Source organism: Juglans regia, chromosome 3 (assembly GCF_001411555.2).
Source record: "Juglans regia cultivar Chandler chromosome 3, Walnut 2.0, whole genome shotgun sequence".
NCBI classification, from domain to species: Eukaryota; Viridiplantae; Streptophyta; class Magnoliopsida; order Fagales; family Juglandaceae; genus Juglans; species Juglans regia.
In genome coordinates, this window is record NC_049903.1 from 32,419,401 (window position 1) to 32,443,111 (window position 23,711).

The 23,711-nt window shown below is 35.8% G+C and overlaps 3 protein-coding genes and 2 long non-coding RNA genes across 5 annotated transcripts; 1 reads left to right on the forward strand and 4 right to left on the reverse strand.

Moving 5' to 3' along the window:
• Positions 1–51: 51 nt before the first annotated feature.
• On the reverse strand, positions 52–405 carry LOC108981004 (lactosylceramide 4-alpha-galactosyltransferase-like). The gene has a single exon (XM_018952072.1). It carries the CDS (start codon positions 403–405, stop codon positions 52–54), a length of 354 nt encoding a protein of 117 aa, XP_018807617.1.
• An 8,553-nt stretch (positions 406–8,958) lies between these two features.
• LOC108981006 (lactosylceramide 4-alpha-galactosyltransferase-like) lies at positions 8,959–10,147 on the reverse strand. Its single transcript, XM_018952074.2, has one exon. It carries the CDS (start codon positions 10,145–10,147, stop codon positions 9,077–9,079), a length of 1,071 nt encoding a protein of 356 aa, XP_018807619.1. The 3' UTR covers positions 8,959–9,076.
• Positions 10,148–11,394: 1,247 nt separating this feature from the next.
• Positions 11,395–13,102, forward strand: LOC118347950. The gene is made up of 3 exons (XR_004801158.1): positions 11,395–11,426; positions 11,495–11,568; positions 12,860–13,102. It is a non-coding gene; the product is annotated as an uncharacterized LOC118347950 (long non-coding RNA).
• A 905-nt stretch (positions 13,103–14,007) lies between these two features.
• On the reverse strand, positions 14,008–16,069 carry LOC118347951. The gene is made up of 2 exons (XR_004801159.1): positions 15,730–16,069; positions 14,008–14,467 (listed from the first exon to the last, which is right to left on the reverse strand). It is a non-coding gene; the product is annotated as an uncharacterized LOC118347951 (long non-coding RNA).
• Positions 16,070–18,559: 2,490 nt separating this feature from the next.
• Positions 18,560–20,155, reverse strand: LOC108994894 (lactosylceramide 4-alpha-galactosyltransferase-like). Its single transcript, XM_018970292.2, has one exon. It carries the CDS (start codon positions 20,064–20,066, stop codon positions 18,729–18,731), a length of 1,338 nt encoding a protein of 445 aa, XP_018825837.2. The 5' UTR covers positions 20,067–20,155; the 3' UTR covers positions 18,560–18,728.
• Between the last annotated feature and the right edge of the window lie 3,556 nt (positions 20,156–23,711).

Below are 23,711 nucleotides of genomic sequence, written 5' to 3' on the forward strand. Positions count from 1 at the left end.
AGATGCTCCAACTGAAGGAGATTATCAACACTTTTTAGTAACTTTGGTGTTTCAAGAAGTATGTATCTGTTGGCAAATAACACAGTGATCCGAGATTAAACTTTCCATGACGCTTCCCTCTTCGATTGCTAATCTGTTTGTTTGCCTGTTCCATAGGTGAACCCCGTAAGTCTCCCCACTTAACTGAAGCAGCTTGGCTTTTACCCATTTGGAATTGGCCTGGTTTTTTGGTGCCTGGAAAAGCCCGCTGATCCTAAGCCAATCCACCGGATAGAAGGCCATTGATGGCAAGACTGTGAAGTTGTAACCAGGTCTCCTTCTTACTCTCTCAACCACCCTGGAAACCAAATAGGGACCATTATGCCCCCATTTATTCCCATCAAATGTGTATGCAAATTCCTGCATAAATTTGAACATAAGTGGATGATTCATTAAATTACTCTTTGACCCCTCCAACTATCACCAAATTCACAATGTGCCCCCGAAACTATTGATTGCATCAAAGTGGACCCTCTTACTTTTATAACGTCCCAATCCCCCCCTTCTGTCTACGATGAGAGTTAAATCAAACGGAAAACTCACCCACGTGCTTCTCACATGCTAATCCTTCATTGCAAAGACAAAATCACCCCTCACTCCATCGGTTTCCATTTCCCCAAACTGAACTTCATATTCAAAAATCCCCAAATCCATGGCCAAAACGACTCGTTTTATTAATGCCGAAAAATGATTTTGTTTCAAAGTGAAGTACGTCTGTCTTGAAGCCATTAGGAGCGATGGAGAAATAAGCTGGGGTCGACTGCAAAGAAGGTGGGCAACGATGAACCCTAACAAAGCTGCCGACCACGGTGTGAGCTGCCGACCACGACGTCGGCGTCCCCTTCGAGCTGTTAGTGACTCCATTGCAGAGGAGTTTTTTTGTAGAGCTCTCATTCAAATTGCTTTCTCCATCGCAGGTACCTCAGTGATTGTTAATATTGATAACAAATCTCCCACCTTGATGTAGTTCAAGAATGCTATAAATGACTGTACGTTGTAAGGTGAAAAAATGATTCGAGTTTATTGTAGCTCAAGAATGCTATAAATGATTGTACATTGTAACTCAACAATGTTCCAATTTAATTGCCATGATATTGATTCGATACCATGCTTAGATAATGTTCTAGTTTAGTTTGTTAAAATTCTTTTCTCCTTTTGTATAAAGCTGCAGTAGTCTGTAAAGAATAATATTGATTCAAGTCTATAGAGTATAAATTTTTTGGCTCATCAACCTCTCTTTTAACTGTTTCATTTCTACACTCATAATCCTGACATATTTCAGCAGGCTGTGAAAGATGTCTACTGGTTCATCTAGCACAAGCTGGGGTGGTAAAGCACCACTAGATGGCCCATTTTGCCGTTGCAATCTACGAGCACGTCTAAGAGTGTCAACTACGGATGATAATTACAAAAGGAAGTTCTGGAGATGCCCATATTGGACTCCTGGTTGTCAACATGGGAGTGGAGACAGGTTTTGTACATTTTTTTATTGGATAGATGATGACCATTGCTCCACGTGCGGAGATGTGGTTGGCCAGGTACGAGATAGACTCCGGATACGGAGTCGTGAGTTCAAGATTGAGAAATCCGAATTGGAGGCTTACTTAGTGATGGAGAGGGAGCGTAGGGAGCATATCCAAGAGTTATGCAATAAGTTGAAGGAAAAATCTACGGAATTGGAGGCTAAGTTAGTGATGGAGAGGGAGCACATGAAACATATCCAACATTTTTTGTATGAGGAGAAGGAAAAATCTAAATATTTGTACAAGAAATACAATAATTGCACATGGTGTGGTGTCATTGTAATTGTTCTAGTTGTTGCTGTTATCTACATGAAAATGTCTCATTATGCTGATGAAGGTCGTCATTACTTGATGATAGCGTAGGATTGGTTAATGTAATTTTTTGGATGTGTATTGACTGTGGTTGTTGTTTTGAATTTAATTGTTGTATTAAACATCACTTGTTGTATGTAATTTGGTTATGGAGTGAATTTTGTGACAACAACTTACTGTGTTGATAATTATTAATAATAATATCACCCTACATATCAAAATCCCTCAATTGGAACAGCAAGTCAATATTGCCAACAAATAATGTCACTCTAATAATGTTACCCTACTATATACCATTACAACAAAAGTTTTCCAATAACAGTAATGTCATTAAGCCCTAACTACACCATTACAACAGCAAGTCAATATTGCCAATTTGGTCACTTCTGTTTTCCATTTTTATCTTCGTTCATCCTCTCCACACGTGAAGATGACTCTACATTCTTCCCTTTTTGCACTGATGCATTAGCCTTGGCAGGAGGCACTTGGGTGTTGGGTGGCAGTTGACCAACTTTGAATTGCATGCCTCCCCTTCCAAGATTGTCCCAAGAGCACAGTCTTCCTTGTGCTGGATTGCTTGTATCAACGTCTAAGTTCACAAACACAGGTCTACGTGTACTAGTCTGTGAGTGGTGGCCCCCAAGTCTTGCAGACCGCCTCCTGGGTGGTCGTTTGGCCAACATCTTTACACGACCCATATTGACTTGCAGTTGATTACTTTGGCCTGCCTGCGAAATCTCTGACAATGGAGTTTGCACTGTTGGACTTGTTTGCCATGTTGCCTGTGAAAGCGACGAATGTGGAGCGTTTCCAGTTTGCATAGATTGGGTTGTTGGCTGTGAAAGCTCTGACATTGGAGATTGTGAAATGACCTAGTACCACATTTAAATGTAAATTAACATTCTCAACATTTTCAAGCAATATGTAAATGAATACCGTATAGTAAATAAGGAAGAAGTAGCCACTAACTTGTTCATCTGGAAATGAAGGAGCTTGAAATTCTGCTGCAGAAGTGGAGGAGGGTGTGCCTGCGTTCCCACGCGGACATTTTCTTTTGTTGTAACCAACTTAATTACATCTCAAACAGGTCATATGCACACCAGTTTTCCTCAACTTGTTTGCTCCTTGTCGATCGTCCTCATTTCTTCTTCGATGTTTCTTTGGCCTCCCGGGTTGTTTCCTAACCTCAGGAGCAGTGGGCTTCTCGTATGTGGTAGTGAGCCACTGATCCTCACTTGGCATAGGGTAAATTAAAGGCTCGTATGCTGCCCTCTACATCTCCACACTATAGTAATGATGCACATATCCCTTGAGATCTTGGTCAGAATACACAATACATGTGTATGCATGCGGGCATGGAATACGTGTGATGTCCCATCTCAAACATGAACAGGTCCTCTTTTTCAAATCAACCACATATTGCCTACCAGTATTGTTAACTTCAAACTGACCACATCCTGCATACGTTGGAGTACAATAGATGGACAAATCATGCATAAGTTCAAGCTTTGCAACTATCCGAGGCGTGATTGTATTCTTCCATTTACTAATTGCTTCCCTTTTCAACTGATATCGTCCCATCAGTTTCTTCCGTATGGTCTCCACCATAGTCACAATTGGCTTATCACGTGCTTGCAGAATATACGCGTTGAAACATTCACTAAGATTATTCACTACCAAGTCAGACTTTGAAAATGTGTTAAACCATGCTCTAGACCATTGTGATGGGTCTATAACCTTTAGGTAGTCATATGCAGGCTGACTGAGGGCTTTCAGTTCCTCCATAGTGTATGCTGTGACTGCCTGCCACAATTTCTCCTTTAAAGCCACACCCCTGTGGCCAATATCTCGAAAATTGGCATATAAATGTCTGACACAAATACGACTGTCATTGTAAGGCACCAACTCCTCCATTGCTGATTTTAAACCCTACAAAAAATATTCAATGAGTGGCTCATTTAATAAGTTTTAGTTAATAGAATATATTGAAATATTTATAAAATTACTTTTTGTCTGTCACTGATAAATGTCCACCCGCCTTCAGGTTGCTGTCCAAGATCGGATATAAGTGTCTCAATAAACCATCCCCAACTATCCTTTAACTCTGCCTCCACAATGGCCATTGCAATTGGGTACATGTTATCATTTGCATCCCTACCAACAGCACATAGGAGCTGCCCCTTAAATGGTCCTTTCAAGAAACAACCGTCCAAACCAATCAATGGTCTACAACCAGCCTTAAAACCCTCTCTACAGGCTGCCAATCTTACGTACATCCTTTAAAAAATAGGAGGTAACTCAGGAGCTATTTGTTCCACCCTAACTAACAAACAACTACCTTGGTTTTTTTGTTTCAAGGTCTCACAATAGTCCCATACCTTGGCATACTGTTCTCTATGGCTGCCAAATATGGTAAACTGAGCCTTCGCTCGAGCACGATACAACTTCATTTTAGGAACTTCCACTCCCCACTTTCTCTTAATCTCATCAGCAAGTGCTTTGATAGGCACATTAGGTTGGCTTATAAACAGTGGCATCATCTTATCTGCAATCCAAGATGATGTGACAATGGGGTTCTTATAACTCCTACTACACTCATGTCTTGGGTTCATAGACTTTATCTGAAAAGTTTGTTGCCCTCTAATCCAAGACCCATAAACCCGGTAAGGACATTTAGGGGTATTGCAGACAACAGTAACCGTATCCCCATCATTCTTTACAAATTTTATCGATTTACCTATATTTAGGTTCAACCTCCTTATTGTCTCTCTAAACTGTACTGTAGATCCAAACTTCATTCCAACAGATATTTTTGGCTTCTCCAAGTCAACAGCTTGAAACTCGGGAAACTTAAAATCATAATGTCCTTCATCACCACTATGGACAGGAGATTGAAGGACGTCACTTGGTGTCATATCAGAACAATTACCTGCTAATTATTAAAGCAAGCACTGTTTAGGAAGTTCTGAAAAATGAACACTAAATTAATAAACAAGAAAATAGAAGAGTATTTTATACCTATGTCATCCTCCTCTGGCCACCTTGGACCACTTCTGTCTTGATTCCTCCCTTCATCCTCCTCATCCTCAGCATCTGAGGAAGATTGTGGCTCTTTATCATCAATTGTCACTTGAGACTCAACACCTTTACTCCTTGGTTGTGCAGGCTTTGACCTCGATGTTCCCACTGTATTGACATCAATGTCATACAACTCATCCTCACTACTCAACACTTCTTTCCAAAATGGATCATTAAGTCCAAGGCGACGTGCTTCTGCTTCCTCCTCATCCTCACTCACATCCTCCTCGACATGATGATCATGCAAAAAAGACTGGTGCACTGAAGTTCGAGAATGAGACACAAGATACAAATGAGCCACTTGTTGATCCTGAAGCGCAGCCACCATAGACAGCACATCATGGTCAGATGTAAGCAATTTAAGACCATTGTGCATCCCCAAGCTAGGGTGTCTATAGTAGACTAGGTCACCTGGATGGTAACCATACTTGGCCATAATCGTCTGTATCTCAATCCATGATAGTTGATCCTCATCATATGGTTCATGGTACATATCAGTCTTACCCCCAACATATTTCTCATTCTGCCGCCTATCAATTATCCCACCATGATGGACTTGAAATAACAAATTCCTCGTAGCCATCCTACAAAATATTGTCTATTAAATTAGTCATGGACCGTAGTCAATTATTAGACCAACCATAAAGTAAACAAAAGTAAACTATTGGATCAAACGGATAAATTTGGTCATTTTCCTATGCAAGAGACCACCTCTGTGGTCCCTCTGACACAACCCGACAATAAAGATAACAACAACACACTCATGTTATTGTGTTCTCAAACTGGGACAACTAACGCCACTCAGCAATGCACTAGCGTCATATTAGAAAGCATACAACATTGGACCCACCTATGTGCAATATTGGAGGGGGACATAATAAAAAATAGTACACTTTGACATTCTAAATTACTCAGTTTTACACGAAAAATATACAAATTCGATGAAGACAAAGATGAAGTCATTTTGAGATGGACTCACCTCTGCGACACCCACTGCGCGAAGAAGACAGATACCAACTCAATGAAGATGAACGAAAATATTTTATGAAGCCACTAAGATTGGTGCGAAGACGAACGAACACCAATGCGAACAACAATCGATCGATGGTCACTGGTTTCCGAGTTAGGGTTTTCGAATTACGGATTTGGGGATTTTTGAATATGAAGTTCAGTTTGGAGAAATGGAAACCGATGGAGTGATGGGTGATTTTGTCTTTGCATTGAAGGATTAGCATGTGAGAAGCACGTGGGTGAGTTTTCCGTTTGATTTAACTCTCATCGTAGACGGAAGGTGGGGATTGGGACGTTATAAAAGTAAGAGGGTCCACTTTGATGCAATCAATAGTTTCGGGAGCACATTGTGAATTTGGTGATAGTTGGAGGGGGCAAAGTGTAATTAACCCTATATTATAAGAGAATCAGAAATCATTGATCATAATGGGGATAAGAGTACTGCAGTGAGAGAATTGTGGAAAGCTTTACTTGAATTAGAAGCTGAGTTATCAACACGTACATGGAAGAATAAAGCTGGGATCATCAGATCCTAGACAAACTAATATATAAAGTTATACTAATCTAGTACGGGATTGATTTCTCTATATTCTAACCTCTCTTTTTTTTCTTTTTTTCTTTTTTTTTTTTTATCAAATTCAATAATATATATTTATATATATATAATGTATATAAAACATGCACGTACGTGCATTTTCACTTTGAAATTTAAATACTTATACGTCGTTATTATTTATCATGAGTATTAATGATACTACTTCCACAAGCATTTCAAAGGACCACTCTTATGCAGCTTTCGGGTTGCACGTAATGTTACTTAAAAAAAAAATACAGTAATTCACGCCAAATTACGAGGGCCAAAATAGGCAATTAACATAGAATTAGTACTGTACCAAAATTTGCTCCTTGAAAGTATTACCCAATTCAGTAAGGATTTGGAAGCTTAGTTGGGTATATATGTATCTCCACGTACAGCCTGCAGAAGTGCGGGGCAAGACCCCAGCTTTGTGACAACAGCAATAGGGTCAACTGCATACAAGGCTAACCGAGAAAATATAGTGAAAATCAAATACATCCACAATAAGATTACTCACATAAATGAAAAAGTGACATAAGTTAAGTAGGACACAATTACTCTAAAGAAGGAAATCAATTTCTATAAAATGAAGAGATCTCTACAATATACGGACTCTCTACGACTTCTCTATGTGTGGTGTCCTCCACGCACAGTGACTCCAAAGGATCTTCTTTTAAAGGAGTCATCATCTTCAACCTCATGAAATCCTAATTTCCTCCATTGTATTGAGAGATATATGAAGCCATGAGAGACTATAAAATCACCATCATAGTGGATTTCTCCTCTAAACAACCCGTGGACCCAAACTTTTATGCCGAATTACGTAAATCAATGTGTCTATCTCTTTATTTATATTTTATGTATTTATTTACTACGCATTCTCATTGATATGCGTTCGAGCACAGAATCGACGCCCAAACCACCATTGTGGGCCTTTTCGGTTACAATATTATGGCCCGAATCACCTCCATGGGCCAGGGATGACTCTTTCCTTATGTTCCAGCCTGATGTGCAAATTTACGCATTAACATTCTCAATCTCCTGATCATCCATGACAATCTCACCACCATACCTAACTATAATCTAGTTTCGACTCCTCTGCTAGCCCCAAATCCCTCACCACCTTAAACACATTCATTTGCTAGTCTGCGTACATTGGCCATTTTGCTATGGGTACACCATGCCACTACCTCTCCAAGATTGAGTTCCACCCACAATGTGACACGCACCCTACATGGCTTTGTGGGCCAAGACTTGATCCACATGTGGAGCCCACCCACATATCATCCCAGTTTCTCTTGTCCATTCCAAGAATTCCTATGGCAACATCTCTTATAGACTCTCATAGTCTGTAGGCAAGACATTCTTATTGGAGGGGATAAAATATATCAGTCCCATATTGGATTTCCAAGTCCAGCCCAATGTGAGAGGATTCATTAGGAAGGAAGAAAGAGAAAATGAAGGAGGGTACAAAGAGCCGAGAAAGGAAAATAGTGTCAAGAGGAAAAGTGACGTAAATGAGAGATTATGCGACATAAAGCAAGGGAGGAGTAGATGATAGAGGGGGGATTCCAGATGAATTTTGGGAGGACGAACTTCTTTTTCTTTGAATTCAACCTCTTCAACCTCACGAGAGGGACTAGAGTGACTGGATTTCCACCAGAAAATAAAAATAATATTAAAAAAATATATTTTAATATTATTTTATTCAACTTTTAACTTTAATCTCATCTCATCTTTTATCTCATCTTATTTCATCTGTAAAAACAAACGAGAGTACTCAATATCGGTCTTCTACCCATTTGGAAGCCTATTTGGAGGAGTACAATCACAATGATTCGCCTTTAATAAAGTCCATGGAAAAATATATCTTGTACAATCAAACTACTATAATTGATACATTGTACCTTCAAATTATATAAAAAAAATTGACACTTGGTATCATTAATTAAGATCTCATCATCAAAAAATTATAATTCAATTGTGGTGTAAAATTATTTGTCGTTTGAGATAGAAATGTGACAATTTTGATAGTTTAGAGTGCAAGGCATAAAACCCTGATTTTAGGGTGCAGAGTGTGCTTGGTCAAACTAAGTTTGCTTAAGAAGATTGCTTCATGGATGGAGAGTTTGGCTTTAGGAATAGCAAGGTCAAATATAGCAACTGCGAGTTGAGGGGGAAAACGTCATTTAAGATATTGTCTGGATGTGGGTTATGGAGATGCAGGGGAGGGGATGGAGATTCGGGTTGAATTTCAGACGGATTAGTATATGTGCAGCTGCCTTACAATATATGCTTATTTGCGTGTCTTAGAACGGCTAGGGAAATCTCTATTCCAATGTTAAGCTGTGCGAGATTTAGTTATAGCAAAATGAACAAACATGAACATGATTGTAAAATGAATAAAAGGAACTAAAATGAAAAGGAAAACCTCGAAACAGAGGAGCATCCATATAGCCCACGAAACAGAGCTATAATTAAACAAATATGTACCAACCTAGAAGATGCTCCAACTGAATGAGATTATCAACACTTTTTAGTAACTTTGGTGTTTCAAGGAAGTATGTATCTGTTGGCAAACAACACAGTGATCTGAGATTAAACTTTCCATGACGCTTCCCTCTTCGATTGCTAATCTGTTTGTTTGCCTGTTCCATAGGTGAACCCCGTAAGTCTCCCCACTTAGCTGAAGCAGCTTGGCTTTTACCCATTTGGAATTGGCCTGGTTTTTCGGTGCCTGGAAAAGCCCGCTGATCCTAAGCCAATCCACCGGATAGAAGGCCATTGATGGCAAGACTGTGAAGTTGTAACCAGGTCTCCTCCTTACTCTCTCAACCACCCTGGAAACCAAATAGGGACCATTATGCTCCCATTTATTCCCATCAAATGTGTATGCAAATTCCTGCATAAATTTGAACATAAGTGGATGATTCATGTCAAACGCCAAGAATGCGTTGTTTAACCTGCTCCATTTCTTGGACTCCATATCCATGCTCTGTGCTCCAATTGAGTTCTTCAACCCAGTCAGAGGTTTCAGCACAATGAAATCGGTGTCCATGTAAATGCCTCCATACTTGTATAAAACTGCAAGTCTCAATAGATTGGATAGATTCTGAGCTAACGGAATCTCGCCGGGGTCCTTTTCCCCCCTCCTAATCCCATTAAACCAAGCTTTGGCCGGCGTGTTTTTGAACAGAAATGGCAAGTCCGGTGTCACTGCGACGACTTTGAATCCCCGGTCAAGGAGCGGTTTTAGAATCCTGTATCCTCTTGCAGAGTCCATGCTTTTTGACAAAATCATTAAGCAACCTCGAGGGTGAGCCTTGAAAAGGCTGTCCATCGCCAAGAATTCTCTCTGCCCAAACGACCCTGCCGGGGAAATCCATGTCATGAAGAAGTGAGCCTCGCAGTCACGGTTGAAGAACTCCAGAACCCGACCATGAAACAGCCGTGTGATGTTGTTTGACTTGAAAATGTCAAACTTCGATATATTTTCCCGCAACCAAGCAATCCTGTCTTCTTCTGTGACATTCAGTGGAGGAACCGGAAGATCCTTCTCATCGTCAAGTACTACTACTTCATGATGATTATCAGTCTCTTCTTGCATGGAACGTATTTGAAGGACTCCGATACTCGATCTCAGTCGTCCTAATTCGGTTCTTTCATGTGCCGCCAACTCGCCGACGATTTGCTAGCTTATCGGAAAAAGTAAGGGACTGGTGGGAAATCTCAGAGGCTATGCTGTCGGTGTAGATGATAAAGATCAACGCAGCGAACGTGATGGTAGAAAAGATTCGCAGTTTGGCACGGCTGAGGCTGAATACCTGGGAATCAAACATCTTATAATTCCCTGTAAATTTCTTGAGTCTGACCATCATGTGAGAGTTTATTTAAAAAGAAGCTGCAACAAGTTACGTAGAGAAAAAACTACCTCCAGAAGAAATTTCATGCCACTCAGACCAAAGTTAAATCTAAATATATTGAAACAAATATATATATATATAATTCCACAAAGACTCTGATGATGTTTCTATTGAATAACCTTTCTAGGTAACGTTGTCGAAGCTATGTAAGCAATTAGCCTTGTGATGGCTTTGAAAGTCTTGATTACAAGTTTTTTTTTTCTTTTAATTTTGATTTGAGTTTTATTTATTTTTTTATTTTTTTTTTCTGGGTAAAAGTCAAGTCTGGACAATTTAAAATAAAGCATGACATGGAATTTGATTTTAAAGTTCAATAATACTGAATTTAGCAATAAAATAATTGGCCAAATGAAACGCACGCTTTTTTTATTTTTCGCAATTATTTGTTGTCGCATTAAATTAATTATTAAATTCGAGATGGAGACATCGTGGGGTTTGCATAATTTTAACAGAAATTCTATATACAACCGGCTTGAGGACCCGCTGCGGAACCGATTCCCACGTGGCAGGAGAAAACGACGCCGTCTCTTTTATTTTTATTTTTCCCTTCGTTCCCTTCATTTGAATTTTGATTTCCCTCCCCGCTTTCGATTTCTTTCCCCCTTTCCAGAACCCATTCATTTCCTCCTCTAGATTTCTTCTTCTCCCAGAAATCCCCTTCGTGGCCCATCACAGACCTAATTCTTGCAACTCATTCCATCGTTTACAATCGAAATTGACCCACGAAACCAACGTAAGTGGTCCTCAAGCACGATGTCTGTAGAATCATTCGTCTTCATCAAGCATGGCAACCAAGCACGATTCCTCTTCCTCAAGCACGATTTGTCTTCATCAAGCACGATTTGTCTTCCTCAAGCAATATTTCCCCCATTCCCACGAAAGCCCCACCTTCCCACTCGAAACTGCAGTCCATTCGAAACCGAAACCCTAACCATTATCCAACCCGCGACGTAATCCCTTGAGGTAATTTGTCAAATTCTAACTCTAACCCTAACCCTAACCCTAACCCTAATCCCTTTGGTATTGAACAGGTTGTTGGGTACTTTGCTTGAGAACAGCAGAGTGCTAGAGTGGATCTGTCACAGGCCATCATCTCATCGAGGAGGTAATATCAAGTTCTTACCTTTGGCCAAAAAAGAGTTAATTTTAACTATAAATTCTATCAAGTTCCTAATTAATTGATCAGCACCATCGGTTTGTATCCTTTTTATGATACTTCTTTTCTATTTGTTTTGCTACTTCAGTTAATTCAGTAAGGTGGTGAATTGGATGAATAAACTATTCATCATTTGCATATATATTGAACTGATAGCATTATGAGAGTTGTTGGGTTGGTTGAACTATTTTAATGTGAACATTTGCTAATATACAGCACCCATTTTTCACGAATGAACTGAGATTTTGTTAGAGTTTTCTGTGTAATGCCAAAATAAGTTGCTCTTGCAAGGCTTGAGCTTTTCTAGATTTTTGTGCCAGTTGATCAGTTATTCCAATGTTGGCTTATTCTTTATTGGCAAAGTCTATATATTGAGGTATTGCTAAAACTCAGGTTTACTTCTTTCTTTCTTGAAATTGCTTGGCTCTACTTTGGAACTTAGTTGTGAACCAGCAACTATGTTGTCATGTAAAAACATCATGTACTTATCAGAGAACACAACATGTCAATTTTAGAATTTGCCAACTCTCAAATAAAATTAAAAAAAAAAATGCTTCTCCCACATAGAGAAGCTACCGAGAGAATCTACTGATTTTGTTTTTTTTTTTATTTAATGGTTAATTTTTTTTTAATGTGTGTGATTTTTTATCAAATGTTTCAAGATATCGAGCCTGATCTTTCAAATCTCAGGCTATTGTGTCCTTTCATTTTGCCAAGATTGAAACTTCCCGGTCTGAATTTTCACTCCATTTGATTAATTCAAATGCTTAGAGTATTTGCTCTCATCCTTGGTTACACTTTAGTGCTTGTAAATAGTTTTCTTTGTGACAGTGGGACTTTTTTTTTTCTCTCTCTAATTTGCTGTAAAGGCTCTTCATAAGGTTGCTGGTCTATGTTCATAGTTTATCCCCATTCAAATAAAATATAAATTTTGGACAGAAAATAGCAAGTCACCGAGCATTAGAGCTACAACTATGGACTTCAAAACGATTGCTTATTCCTAGACTTTAGCTAATCAGAAACGTGGAGATCAGTTTTTTAGATCAGAAAGCGTGATAAAGGAATCTGAGTAGAACAATCAACTTCCATATCAAGTTTGGATGGAAAGAGAAAGCACTTTATTGGTCAAGTACTTGAATAAAATAGGTCAAGCACAAGCATGTGGAATTTGAAGATATCACATTAATATTCAGATTGTACTATCGATATCACATTAATATTTGAACATTATTCATTACAGATGCAATTTGGATTGGATGGATCACAACGGGTGTAACCTGACGGGGATGGATCACAACTGGCGCAATGAGATGTTTTAATTTTAATATTCAGATACTATGTTTTGGAATGTAAGTCATGGAATGTATTGGAACTGTGTATTGGAATGTATTTTGATGTGAGTGTATTGGACTATATTGGAACTGTGTACTGGAATGTAAGTGTGCTTTGAATGGCCATATATAGCAAGTTGGAGTTTTGTGTACTTGAATGAGATTTTTTGAAGCAAATGGGAATGAGTTTATAGCAGAAAATCATGTTGCAGTGGCAAGAAAAATATTCAACCCGATAGCTTCAACCTTCCTTCCTCTCAACTCTCATCACCTTAGTCACTGTTTTACCTTGTTCGAGACCACCTCAAAAAGTATCTCAGCCACTACAGCAGAACTTAGATGCCTCAAACAGCAACCAGCAACCTATGAAACTCAGCAATGTAGTAGCTAAGAGAGATTGGAGCAACAATAACACATTTGGGTCTTCATACCTCAAGTACACGACACCTTCAACCAACAATACTAAATTCAATTTCTTTCTTTTTGTAGCTGTCACCACAGGGATCGTAGACCAGATGAAACCACCCAAGTGTAACAGAAGCTCATACAAAAAGCAAAAGCAAAAGAGCAACAGTAGTAGAATTTCAGACCATATCAAGCTACTATTTTCAAACTTAGAACTGCTACTTACCCTCTCTTCTTCTCCTCTGTTGTGGTTTCAACATTAAGGCATCTTATTACAACATAATGGAAACCAACCTAGCCGATTTAGTCATCCAAAATTTGAGGAATATCAGCTATAAAGGACTGCAACAGCAATAACTGAAAATTATGTCAGCATTAACACCAAAATTTCAGTTATCGGGTAGTGTCAAGCCAGTAGTCCACAATCTTTTCTTTTGGCATCCCTTCTTCCTTTCCTTCTTAGTTTTAGTGTATAATAATCTCTTCCCGATCAATCATGTTCTAGTGCAGCAAGTAGAAGGACTTAAGAGAGACTCAGCCTCCATAATGGCCACTACAGCAGTATATCTATTCTCTGTATATCAATTATAATAAGCATGGATCAAACAAACTATATAAATATACAAATATACATATGCTATGGACAGAATCTGTGACAAACAACAAACATCTAATTACAAATTTTGAAGCAATCCTATTACAGACTAGTTAGATTAAAGAACATCAAAAAGTTAAACTAATCATTCATTTATACAAAACTCAATCCCAAATCACTTTAGAAACTTAAGCAAAGTACAAATTTCACAAAATTCGTTGGTGAACTCTGGTAAGCACCATCTAATTAGTCTAACATAAGCCTACAAATTTTACAACATATACCAAGTTCCAAAATCACCTACATACTATTACATAACATGACACAACAACTACAAAAGGCCAATATAGCCGGAGTAATCTGCGTGAACGCAATATTTCAACTTCTTACTCCGGAGGTCCCAACTCTCTCTTCTCGATCTCATCTAATCTCTTACAAAGCTCAATCTCCCTCCTCTTGATGTCTTCGAGTTTCTTCTCAAGCTCTTTTTGGCTCCTTGACAGCTCATTGTATCTTTCTTGAAGTTGTAATCCCATACACACATCAATTGAAAAATTAAAACAAAAAAAAAATGTTAGCAAGTTAGTGGGGACATCAGGAGAAACAAATGAACTTCATTGTTGTAGCATATAAGACAATGCAGCCACATCAAGGAATGAGCAAAATAACAAAGACACAGCTTCTCCAAAGGGTGAGTAACTTTTCTATACCACCCACAATTAAGAAACAAAATAAAGTGTTTTCCATTTTATTTATGAAAAACAAAAATAATAATATTGGCTTAAACACACAATAAGCTATATTTCTCACCCTTGAAAATCTATTTCTTTTTCTTTTTCCCTTACAACCAAATGCAGCAAACAAAAATTTTGTTTCTGTCTATATCAAGTTTGTATAAAGTGACATTGACCTAACAAAAACTCAAGAATCTGAAATGCACAACATCAAACTAAAGAAACAGAGTATTTTGGTCAAAAATTAATCAGTGTGTCAACTACTGGTTCCAAACTTTTTTTTTTGATACGTAACTACTGGTTCCAAACTAAAGATACAGTTGGTAGTTCTAAGCAATTTATTAGCATTGGCAGCTACTGGTTCCAAAGGCATTCAATTTACAAGAATGCACCCAATCTGCAGACTACAAGAATGAACAGCTATTTCTAATTAATCAGTGTAAAAAGGGTGCATCAACATTTAGCCAATTTGGTAAAGGAACTTAAGTTAGCGGTGGATCATTGCTTTCCGTTACTTCCCAATCATTATATATGTAAAAAGCCCTTGAGCTCAACCTTATCTTGTTATTTGGCCATGACAAGAGGTCTAATTTTATATATAATACGGTACTAATTCTGTATCTTTTTTTTTTTTTAATATATATATTGATTTTGTCTAGAACAATACACAAGAATTAACCACAAACAGAAAAGTCAGAAAAAAACTATTGAAATCTATTTTGTAAAAGTAAAATGTGTTATAGAATAGCACATTTTATATTAAACTGAATTTTTGCGTCTACAAATATGTAATTTCATTCTCAGCACATAACGGTTCCCAAAAGCAAGCAAGCACGAACAAGAAGCCATCAACAAGTTGTGATCACAAGCATATATGGATTAGTAATCAAGAATAAAAGCCATCAACATCGCTACAAATCTAATTCAAAAGCTTGGATTTTCACAATATGGGTGCTAAAACAATCCATCAAAAATCATAAAAAAAAAATCACCCTTGGAGCTAAAATGTATGCTAGAAGGAAAGTAAAACCAAAATTACACTTACTTGATGTTAGGGTTAGGGTTAGGGTTAGGGTTAGATTTTGACAAATTACCTCAAGGGATTATGTCGCGGGTTGGATAATGATTAGGGTTTTGGTTTCGAATGGACTGCGGTTTCGAGTGGGAAGGTGGGGCTTTCGTGGGAATGGGGGAAATATTGCTTGAGGAAGACAAATCATGCTTGATGAAGACAAATCGTGCTTGAGGAAGAGGAATCGTGCTTGGTTGCCGTGCTTGATGAAGACGAATGATTCTACAGACATCGTGCTTGAGGACCACTTACTCTGGTTTCGTGGGTCAACTTCGATCGTAAACGATGGAATGAGTTGCAAGAATTAGGTCTGTGATGGGCCACGAAGGGGATTTTCGGGATGTTATAGAATTTCTGATTTTATTTTTTTACTCACATAATAAAAATAATTTCACACATGTTTGTAAGTAAAATATGATAAAAAAAAATTAGATCAAGAATAAGATAAATATATAATACATTCAGATTCAGTTAGGATAAGATAAATACATTCTTTTGTATTTTAATTATGCTTTATAATTTTAATTTTTTAATATTTAGTCATGTTAGAATTGCATGTTAAGATCTTTATTAGATGAGTTATTCTATTCTCAAGCACCCGATGCACATTAATTTAAGCATTGCTTAAATAAATGGAAAGATTTAATTTATTTTAATTTATTTTTTAAATCAAATTATATATATATCACGTAAGTGGTGTGTGGTATAGAGACCTTAGTATAGTTCTGGAATTCCGAGGATGTTGCCTTCCAAGTTTACTGCATCTGTATAATGGATAATTCTTTCACATGGAGTTGTATAATTGGGGTCATTTTTTTCAAGAACTTGAATTGCTACGAGCACTCCCAATAGTTTGTGTATATTTCTTTCATAATATAACAAAATTTATTTTTTCTATTTTATAGATTATTAATTTTTACAATATACCATACACCTACTCATCTATTTTTTTTATATCATTTAAATATATTTTTTAAATATCTTATTAATTTAAAATATTATTTCTAACTATCAATGAATTAATTATTAATTAATTATTCCAAAAATCGATCGGAAGCACATGGGACAAAAACAGGTTAATTCCTTTTTTTTTGGAAAGAACATAATGTGCACTTTAATTAATAGCTAGCTAGTTAAGAGCAAAATGGTAATTTCAGGCTTCGTATATATATTAGTTTTGGAATGACGTCAGGATCAATGACAGTTTGGCCATGTTCTTAGAATCTTTGGTATTTTGTCTACAATTTTATATGTCAGGAAAGTCTACAATCTTTGGTATTTTGTTACAAACCAATTTATTTCAATTCACATTTTATCCGAATAAATTATTATTATTATATATAAATAAAGGTTATGAAGTGTTCATCGTTTATGTTCAAACTTATTACCTTTATTCTAATATCATATAAAATTATCATTGATTCGATAGACTCTCTTCAACGATTAGTAGATCTATCACATTGAATATATAATTAATTAAGATAAAATATAGAGTTTTAGGTTGTGTCTGGATGTTGAAATGAGTTGAGTTAAGATGATAAAATATTATTAGAATATTATTTTTTAATATTATTATTATTTTGAGATTTAAAAAAATTAAATTGTTTATTATATTTTGTATTGGAATTTTATATATATATATATATATATATATATATGCTCAACTTTTCTTTGTTTGGCATCAATATTAATTAGCCATGTTCTTGGCATGAGAAAGTCTCTGATCTTCTCTAACCCTTTGATTGCTCTTTACGTAGTCAATATACAGTTTAAATTATCAAATGTCTCAAACGTGTTGAGACAGTCAACACATAAATATTTAATCAACCCCACGCTTCTAATTTATCTCCTTTGATTCCCAACATAACTTCAGACTCTAGAGAATCAATTGTTTGGTAATTAAAATTTCACGATTAATTTCAATTTATCTCCTTTGGAAATGGATCAAGCTCAATCTTCGTTTGTTTTCACGATTAATTTCAATTTATCTCATCTCATTTAATTATTATAATTTTTTCAAATTTCTTCACAAAATAAAATAAACAAATCAACTTTTTCAAATCTAAAAATAAAAATAATATTAAAAAAATATATTTTAATATTATTTTATTCAACTTTTAACTTTAATCTCATCTCATCTCATTTTACCTATAAAAACATGCGAGAGTACTCAATATCGGTCTTCTTGTTCTTCATTTCTTCCTCTTTGAGGAGATTATTTGACATGGAGGATACCCCGTTTGGAAGCCTATTTGGAGGAGTACAATCACAATGGTTCGCCTTTAATAAAGTCCATGGAAAAAATATCTTGTACAATCAAATTACTATAATTGACACTTTGTACCTTCAAATTATATAAAAAAATTGACACTTGGTATCATTAATTAAGATCTCATCATCAAAAAATTATAATTCAATTGTGGTGTAAAATTATTTGTCGTTTGAGATAGAAATGTGATAGTTTTGATAGTTTAGAATGCAAGGCATAAAACCCTGATTTTAGGGTGCAGAGTGCGCTTGGTCAAACTAAGTTTGCTTAAGAAGATTGCTTCATGGATGAAGAATTTGGCTTTAGGAATAGGAAGGTCAAATATAGCAACTGCAAGTTGAGGGAGAAAACGTCATTTAAGATATTGCCTGTAAGTGGGTTATGGAGATGCAGGGGAGGGGATGGAGATTCAGGTTGAATTTCAGATGGATTAGTATATGTGCAGCTGCCTTACAATATATGCTTATTTGCGTGTCTTAGAACGGCTAGGGCAATCTCTATTCCAATGTTAAGCTGTGTGAGATTTAGTTATAGCAAAACGAACAAACATGAACATGATTGTAAAATGAATAAAAGGAACTAAAATGAAAATGAAAACCTCGAAACAGAGGAGCATCCATATAGCCCACGAAATAGAGCTATAATAAAACAAATATGTACCAACCTAGAAGATGCTCCAACTGAATGAGATTATCAACACTTTTTAGTAACTTTGGTGTTTCAAGGAAGTATGTATCTGTTGGCAAACAACACAGTGATCTGAGATTAAACTTTCCATGACGCTTCCCTCTTCGATTGCTAATCTGTTTGTTTGTCTGTTCCATAGGTGAATCCCGTAAGTCTCTCCACTTAGCTGAAGCAGCTTGGCTTTTACCCATTTGGAATTGGCCTGGTTTTTCGGTGCCTGGAAAAGCCCGCTGATCCTAAGCCAATCCACCGGATAGAAGGCCATTGATGGCAAGACTGTGAAATTGTAACCAGGTCTCCTCCTTACTCTCTCAACCACCCTGGAAACCAAATAGGGACCATTATGTCCCCATTTATTCCCATCAAATGTGTATGCAAATTCCTGCATAAATTTGAACAGAAGTGGATGATTCATGTCAAACGCCAAGAATGCGTTGTTTAACCTGCTCCATTTCTTGGACTCCATATCCATGCTCTGTGCTCCAATTGAATTCTTCAACCCAGTTAGAGGTTTCAACACAATGAAATCGGTGTCCATGTAAATGCCTCCATACTTGTATAAAACTGCAAGTCTCAACAGATTGGATAGATTTTGAGCTAACGGAATCTCGCCGGGGTCCTTTTCCCCCCTCCTAATCCCATTAAACCAAGCTTTGGCCGGTGTGTTTTTGAACAGAAATGGCAAGTCTGGTGTCACTGCGACGACTTTGAATCCCCGGTCAAGGAGCGGTTTTAGAATCCTGTATCCTCTTGCAGAGTCCATGCTTTTTGACAAAATCATTAAGCAACCTCGAGGGTGAGCCTTGAAAAGGCTGTCCATCGCCAAGAATTCTCTCTGCCCAAACGACCCTGCCGGGGAAATCCATGTCATGAAGAAGTGAGCCTCGCAGTCACGGTTGAAGAACTCCAGAACCCGACCATGAAACAGCCGTGTGATGTTGTTTGACTTGAAAATGTCAAACTTCGATATATTTTCCCGCAACCAAGCAATCCTGTCTTCTTCTGTGACATTCAGTGGAGGAACCGGAAGATCCTTCTCATCGTCAAGTACTACTACTTCATGATGATTATCAGTCTCTTCTTGCACGGAACGTATTTGAAGGACTCCGATACTCGATCTCAGTCGTCCTAATTCGGTTCTTTCATGAGCCGCCAACTCGCCGACGATTTGCTTATCGGAAAAAGTAAGAGATTGGTGGGAAATCTCAGAGGCTATGCTGTCGGTGTAGATGATAAAGATCAACGCAGCGAACGTGATGGTAGAAAAGATTCGCAATTTGGCACGGCTGAGGCTGAATACCTGGGAATCAAACATCTTATAATTCCCTGTAAATTTCTTGAGTCTGACCATCATGTGAGAGTTTATTTAAAAAGAAGCTGCAACAAGTTACGTAGAGAAAAAACTACCTCCAGAAGAAATTTCATGCCACTCAGACCAAAGTTAAATCTAAATATATTGAAACAAAAATATATATATAATTCCACAAAGACTCTGATGATGTTTCTATTGAATAACCTTTCTAGGTAATGTTGTCGAAGCTATGTAAGCAATTAGCCTTGTGATGGCTTTGAAAGTCTTGATTACAAGTTTTTTTTTTTTTTTTCTTTTAATTTTGATTTGAGTTTTATTTATTTATTTATTTACTTTTCTGGGTAAAAGTCAAGTCTGGACGATTTAACATAAAGCATGTCATGGAATTTGATTTTAAAGTTCAATAATACTGAATTTAGCAATAAAATAATTGGCCAAATGAAACGCACGCTTTTTTTATTTTTCGCAATTAATTGTTGTCGCATTAAATTAATTATTAAATGCTTGCCGAGATGGAGATGTCGTGGGTTTTGCATAATTTTAATGTGTTTGGAGCGATCTCTTCTTGTGAAATATAAATTTCACGTTACATTTATTTAAAAGTAAGTTATTTTATTTTTTTATTCATATAATAAAAATGATTCCAGACATATTTATAAATAAAATATAATAAAAAAAATTAGACCAAGGATAAGATAAATATATAACACATTCAGATTCAGTTAGGATAAGATAAATACATTCTTTTGTATTTTAATTATGCCTTATAATTTCAATTTTTTAATATTTAGTCATGTTAGAATTGCATGTTAAGATCTTTATTAGATGAGTTATTCTATTCTCCGATGCACATTAATTTAAGCATTACTTAAATAAATGGTAAGATTTAATTTTTTCAATTTAATTTTTAAATCAAATTATATATATATCACGTAAGTAGTGTGTGGTATAGAGACCTTAATATAATTTTGGAATTCAGAGGCTGTTGCCTTTCAAGTTTACTGCATCTGTATAATGGATAATTCTTTCACATGGAGTTGTATAATTGGGGTCATTTTTTTCAAGAACTTGAATTGCTACGAGCACTCCCAATGGTTTGTGTATATTTTCTTCATAATATAACAAAATTCATTTTTTCTATTTTATAAATTGTTAATTTTTACAATATACCATACACCTACTCATCTATTTTGTTTTCTATATCATTTAAATATTTTTTTTAAATATCTTGTTAATTTAAAATATCATTTCTAACTATCAATGAATTTGCAATATCTTCATATGCAATATCTACTCGTAAACAATATGATATACGACATGATAAAGACATTATTAATTAATTATTCCAAAAATCGATCGGAAGCACATGGGACAAAAACAGGTTAATTCCTTTTTTGTTGCAAAGAACGTGATGTGCACTTTAATTAATAGCTAGCTAGTTAAGAGCAAAATGGTAATTTCAGGCTTCGTATATATATATTAGTTTTGGAATGATGTCAGGATCAATGACAGTTTGGCCATGTTCTTTGAATCTTTGGTATTTTGTCTACAATTTTATATGTCAGGAAAGTCTTTGCCTTCTCTGAAGGTTTATCGCCTAATTTTAATCATATTGTACGTACGTATTCAACCGGTAAACAGTGTTAACATGTATGCACAAATGGAAGAGAATATAATAAATATAAATTAGCTGTCCGAAATTATCTCCTCTACCTCGATCCATGTTTTTGTTACAAATTACCAATTTATTTCAATTCACATTTTATCCGAATAAATTATTATTATTATATATAAATAGAGGTTATGAAGTGTTCATTGTTTATGTTCAAACTTATTACCTTTATTCTAATATCATGTAAAATCGTCATTGATTCAATAGACTCCCTTCAACAATTAGTAGATCTATCACGTTGAATATATAATTAATTAAGATAAAATATAGAGTTTTAGGTTGTGTCTGGATGTTGAAGTGAGTTGAGTTGAGATGATAAAATATTATTAGAATATTATTTTTTAATATTATTATTATTTTGAGATTTAAAAAAATTAAATTATTTATTATATTTTGTATTGGAATTTAAAAAAATGGTAATGATGAATTGAGATGAGTTGAGATGAGTTTGGTAACCAAACTCACCCTTACTCTTCCAATTATAAAACAAATTAATTTCTTTGATGTTAATATATCGGACAATCGATCGAAACCGGTAAATTTACTCTTATATATATATATATATATATAATCTTGCATTAACTACAAGATTAATTACATTTCAGAGGACTAATAAAAAGAAGAGGCCGATCGAGAAACAGTAGTACCATGGCCAAATTGATCAGCACGAGTCATGATCATATATACAATTGCAACGCGCGTTTATGGTTCATCAATCGTGATGATCAAATGGAGATAATTATAAAGGCCATGAATCTTCTTCATCAGTACTGTTTTTCCTCATGTGTATTAATGATGGGTCTACGTCTTATCATAATTTAATGATTTAGACTGAATTAGGGCATGATTTTATAATTGAGAGTTTTATAAATTAAATTTAACATATGTATATATTCATGAAAAGCCTGATATATAGTTTTTAATTTGCATTTATATTTACTGCATCCACATATATATGCTTGGTTTCAGATCATCCAAGATGGGCTATCACACATATTATATATATGCTCAACTTTTCTTTGTTTGGCATCAATATTAATTAGCCATGTTCTTGGCATGAGAAAGTCTCTGATCTTCACTAACCCTTTGATTGCTGTTTACGTAGTCAATATACAGTTTAAATTATCAAATGTCTCAAACGTGTTGAGACAGTCAACACATAAATATTTAATCAACCCCACGCTTCTAATTTATCTCCTTTGATTCCCAACATAACTTCAGACTCTAGATAATCAATTGTTTGGTAATTGAAATTTTCTGTTACTTTTAAAGTTCCTGATAATTTTTTTTAAAAAAAATATGTTTTGTCTTGATTAGTTTTGTGAAAGTTGGTGATAGAATGAGAAGCTGTTTGGGAAAAAAAAAAAAAAATCTAAATTTTATAAAGATTTTTTATTTTTCCACAAAAAGTTAGGCACATGATTTGAGAAAAGAAATTTTCTATTATTAAGTCGTGTATAGAATCTGAATTTTAAAATTTTAAAATTTTAAAGATAAATTTTAAATTTTACATACTAAATCTTATAATTTAAGCAACGCTGTTGATATATTTTATATACCGACTTAAGAATAGAATAACTCAAAAAAAAATCTTAGCTTAAGAGATATAGAATTTGTTTCATGTTAATTTAAATGATGTTTTAGCTATAGTTGAAAATGTATTTTAGAAGAATTATGAAAAATTGTGGAAACCTGCAAACATATTCAATTTTGTTTGTTTTGTCCGAATTAGATTTATTATATTCTCAATCGTACAAACTAATATAATTTCCTTTCAAGTGATGCTTATCGATCGGACTACATTGATCTTGTTATTCTCATCTTTAAGTACATGTTGCCGTAATGAGAAAATACATTCCGTTAAGTTAAGCAAAATAGCAAGGCAATAAGCATTGTAAGGCAAGTATATATTCTGTATCATTGTGACATTATCGTGACTTACAGCTTCAGAAATTTATAATTAATTAATTTCAAGTAATTTGGAGACAGCGGCTCGATCGGCGCGCAAAGCTAGG

Bases quoted from the DNA above. Each gene is read 5' to 3' on its own strand.
- LOC108981006 (XM_018952074.2), bottom strand. From the start codon at position 10,147: ATGCAAGAAGAGACTGATAATCATCATGAAGTAGTAGTACTTGACGAT.
- LOC108994894 (XM_018970292.2), bottom strand. From the start codon at position 20,066: ATGATGGTCAGACTCAAGAAATTTACAGGGAATTATAAGATGTTTGAT.
- LOC108981004 (XM_018952072.1), bottom strand. From the start codon at position 405: ATGCAGGAATTTGCATACACATTTGATGGGAATAAATGGGGGCATAAT.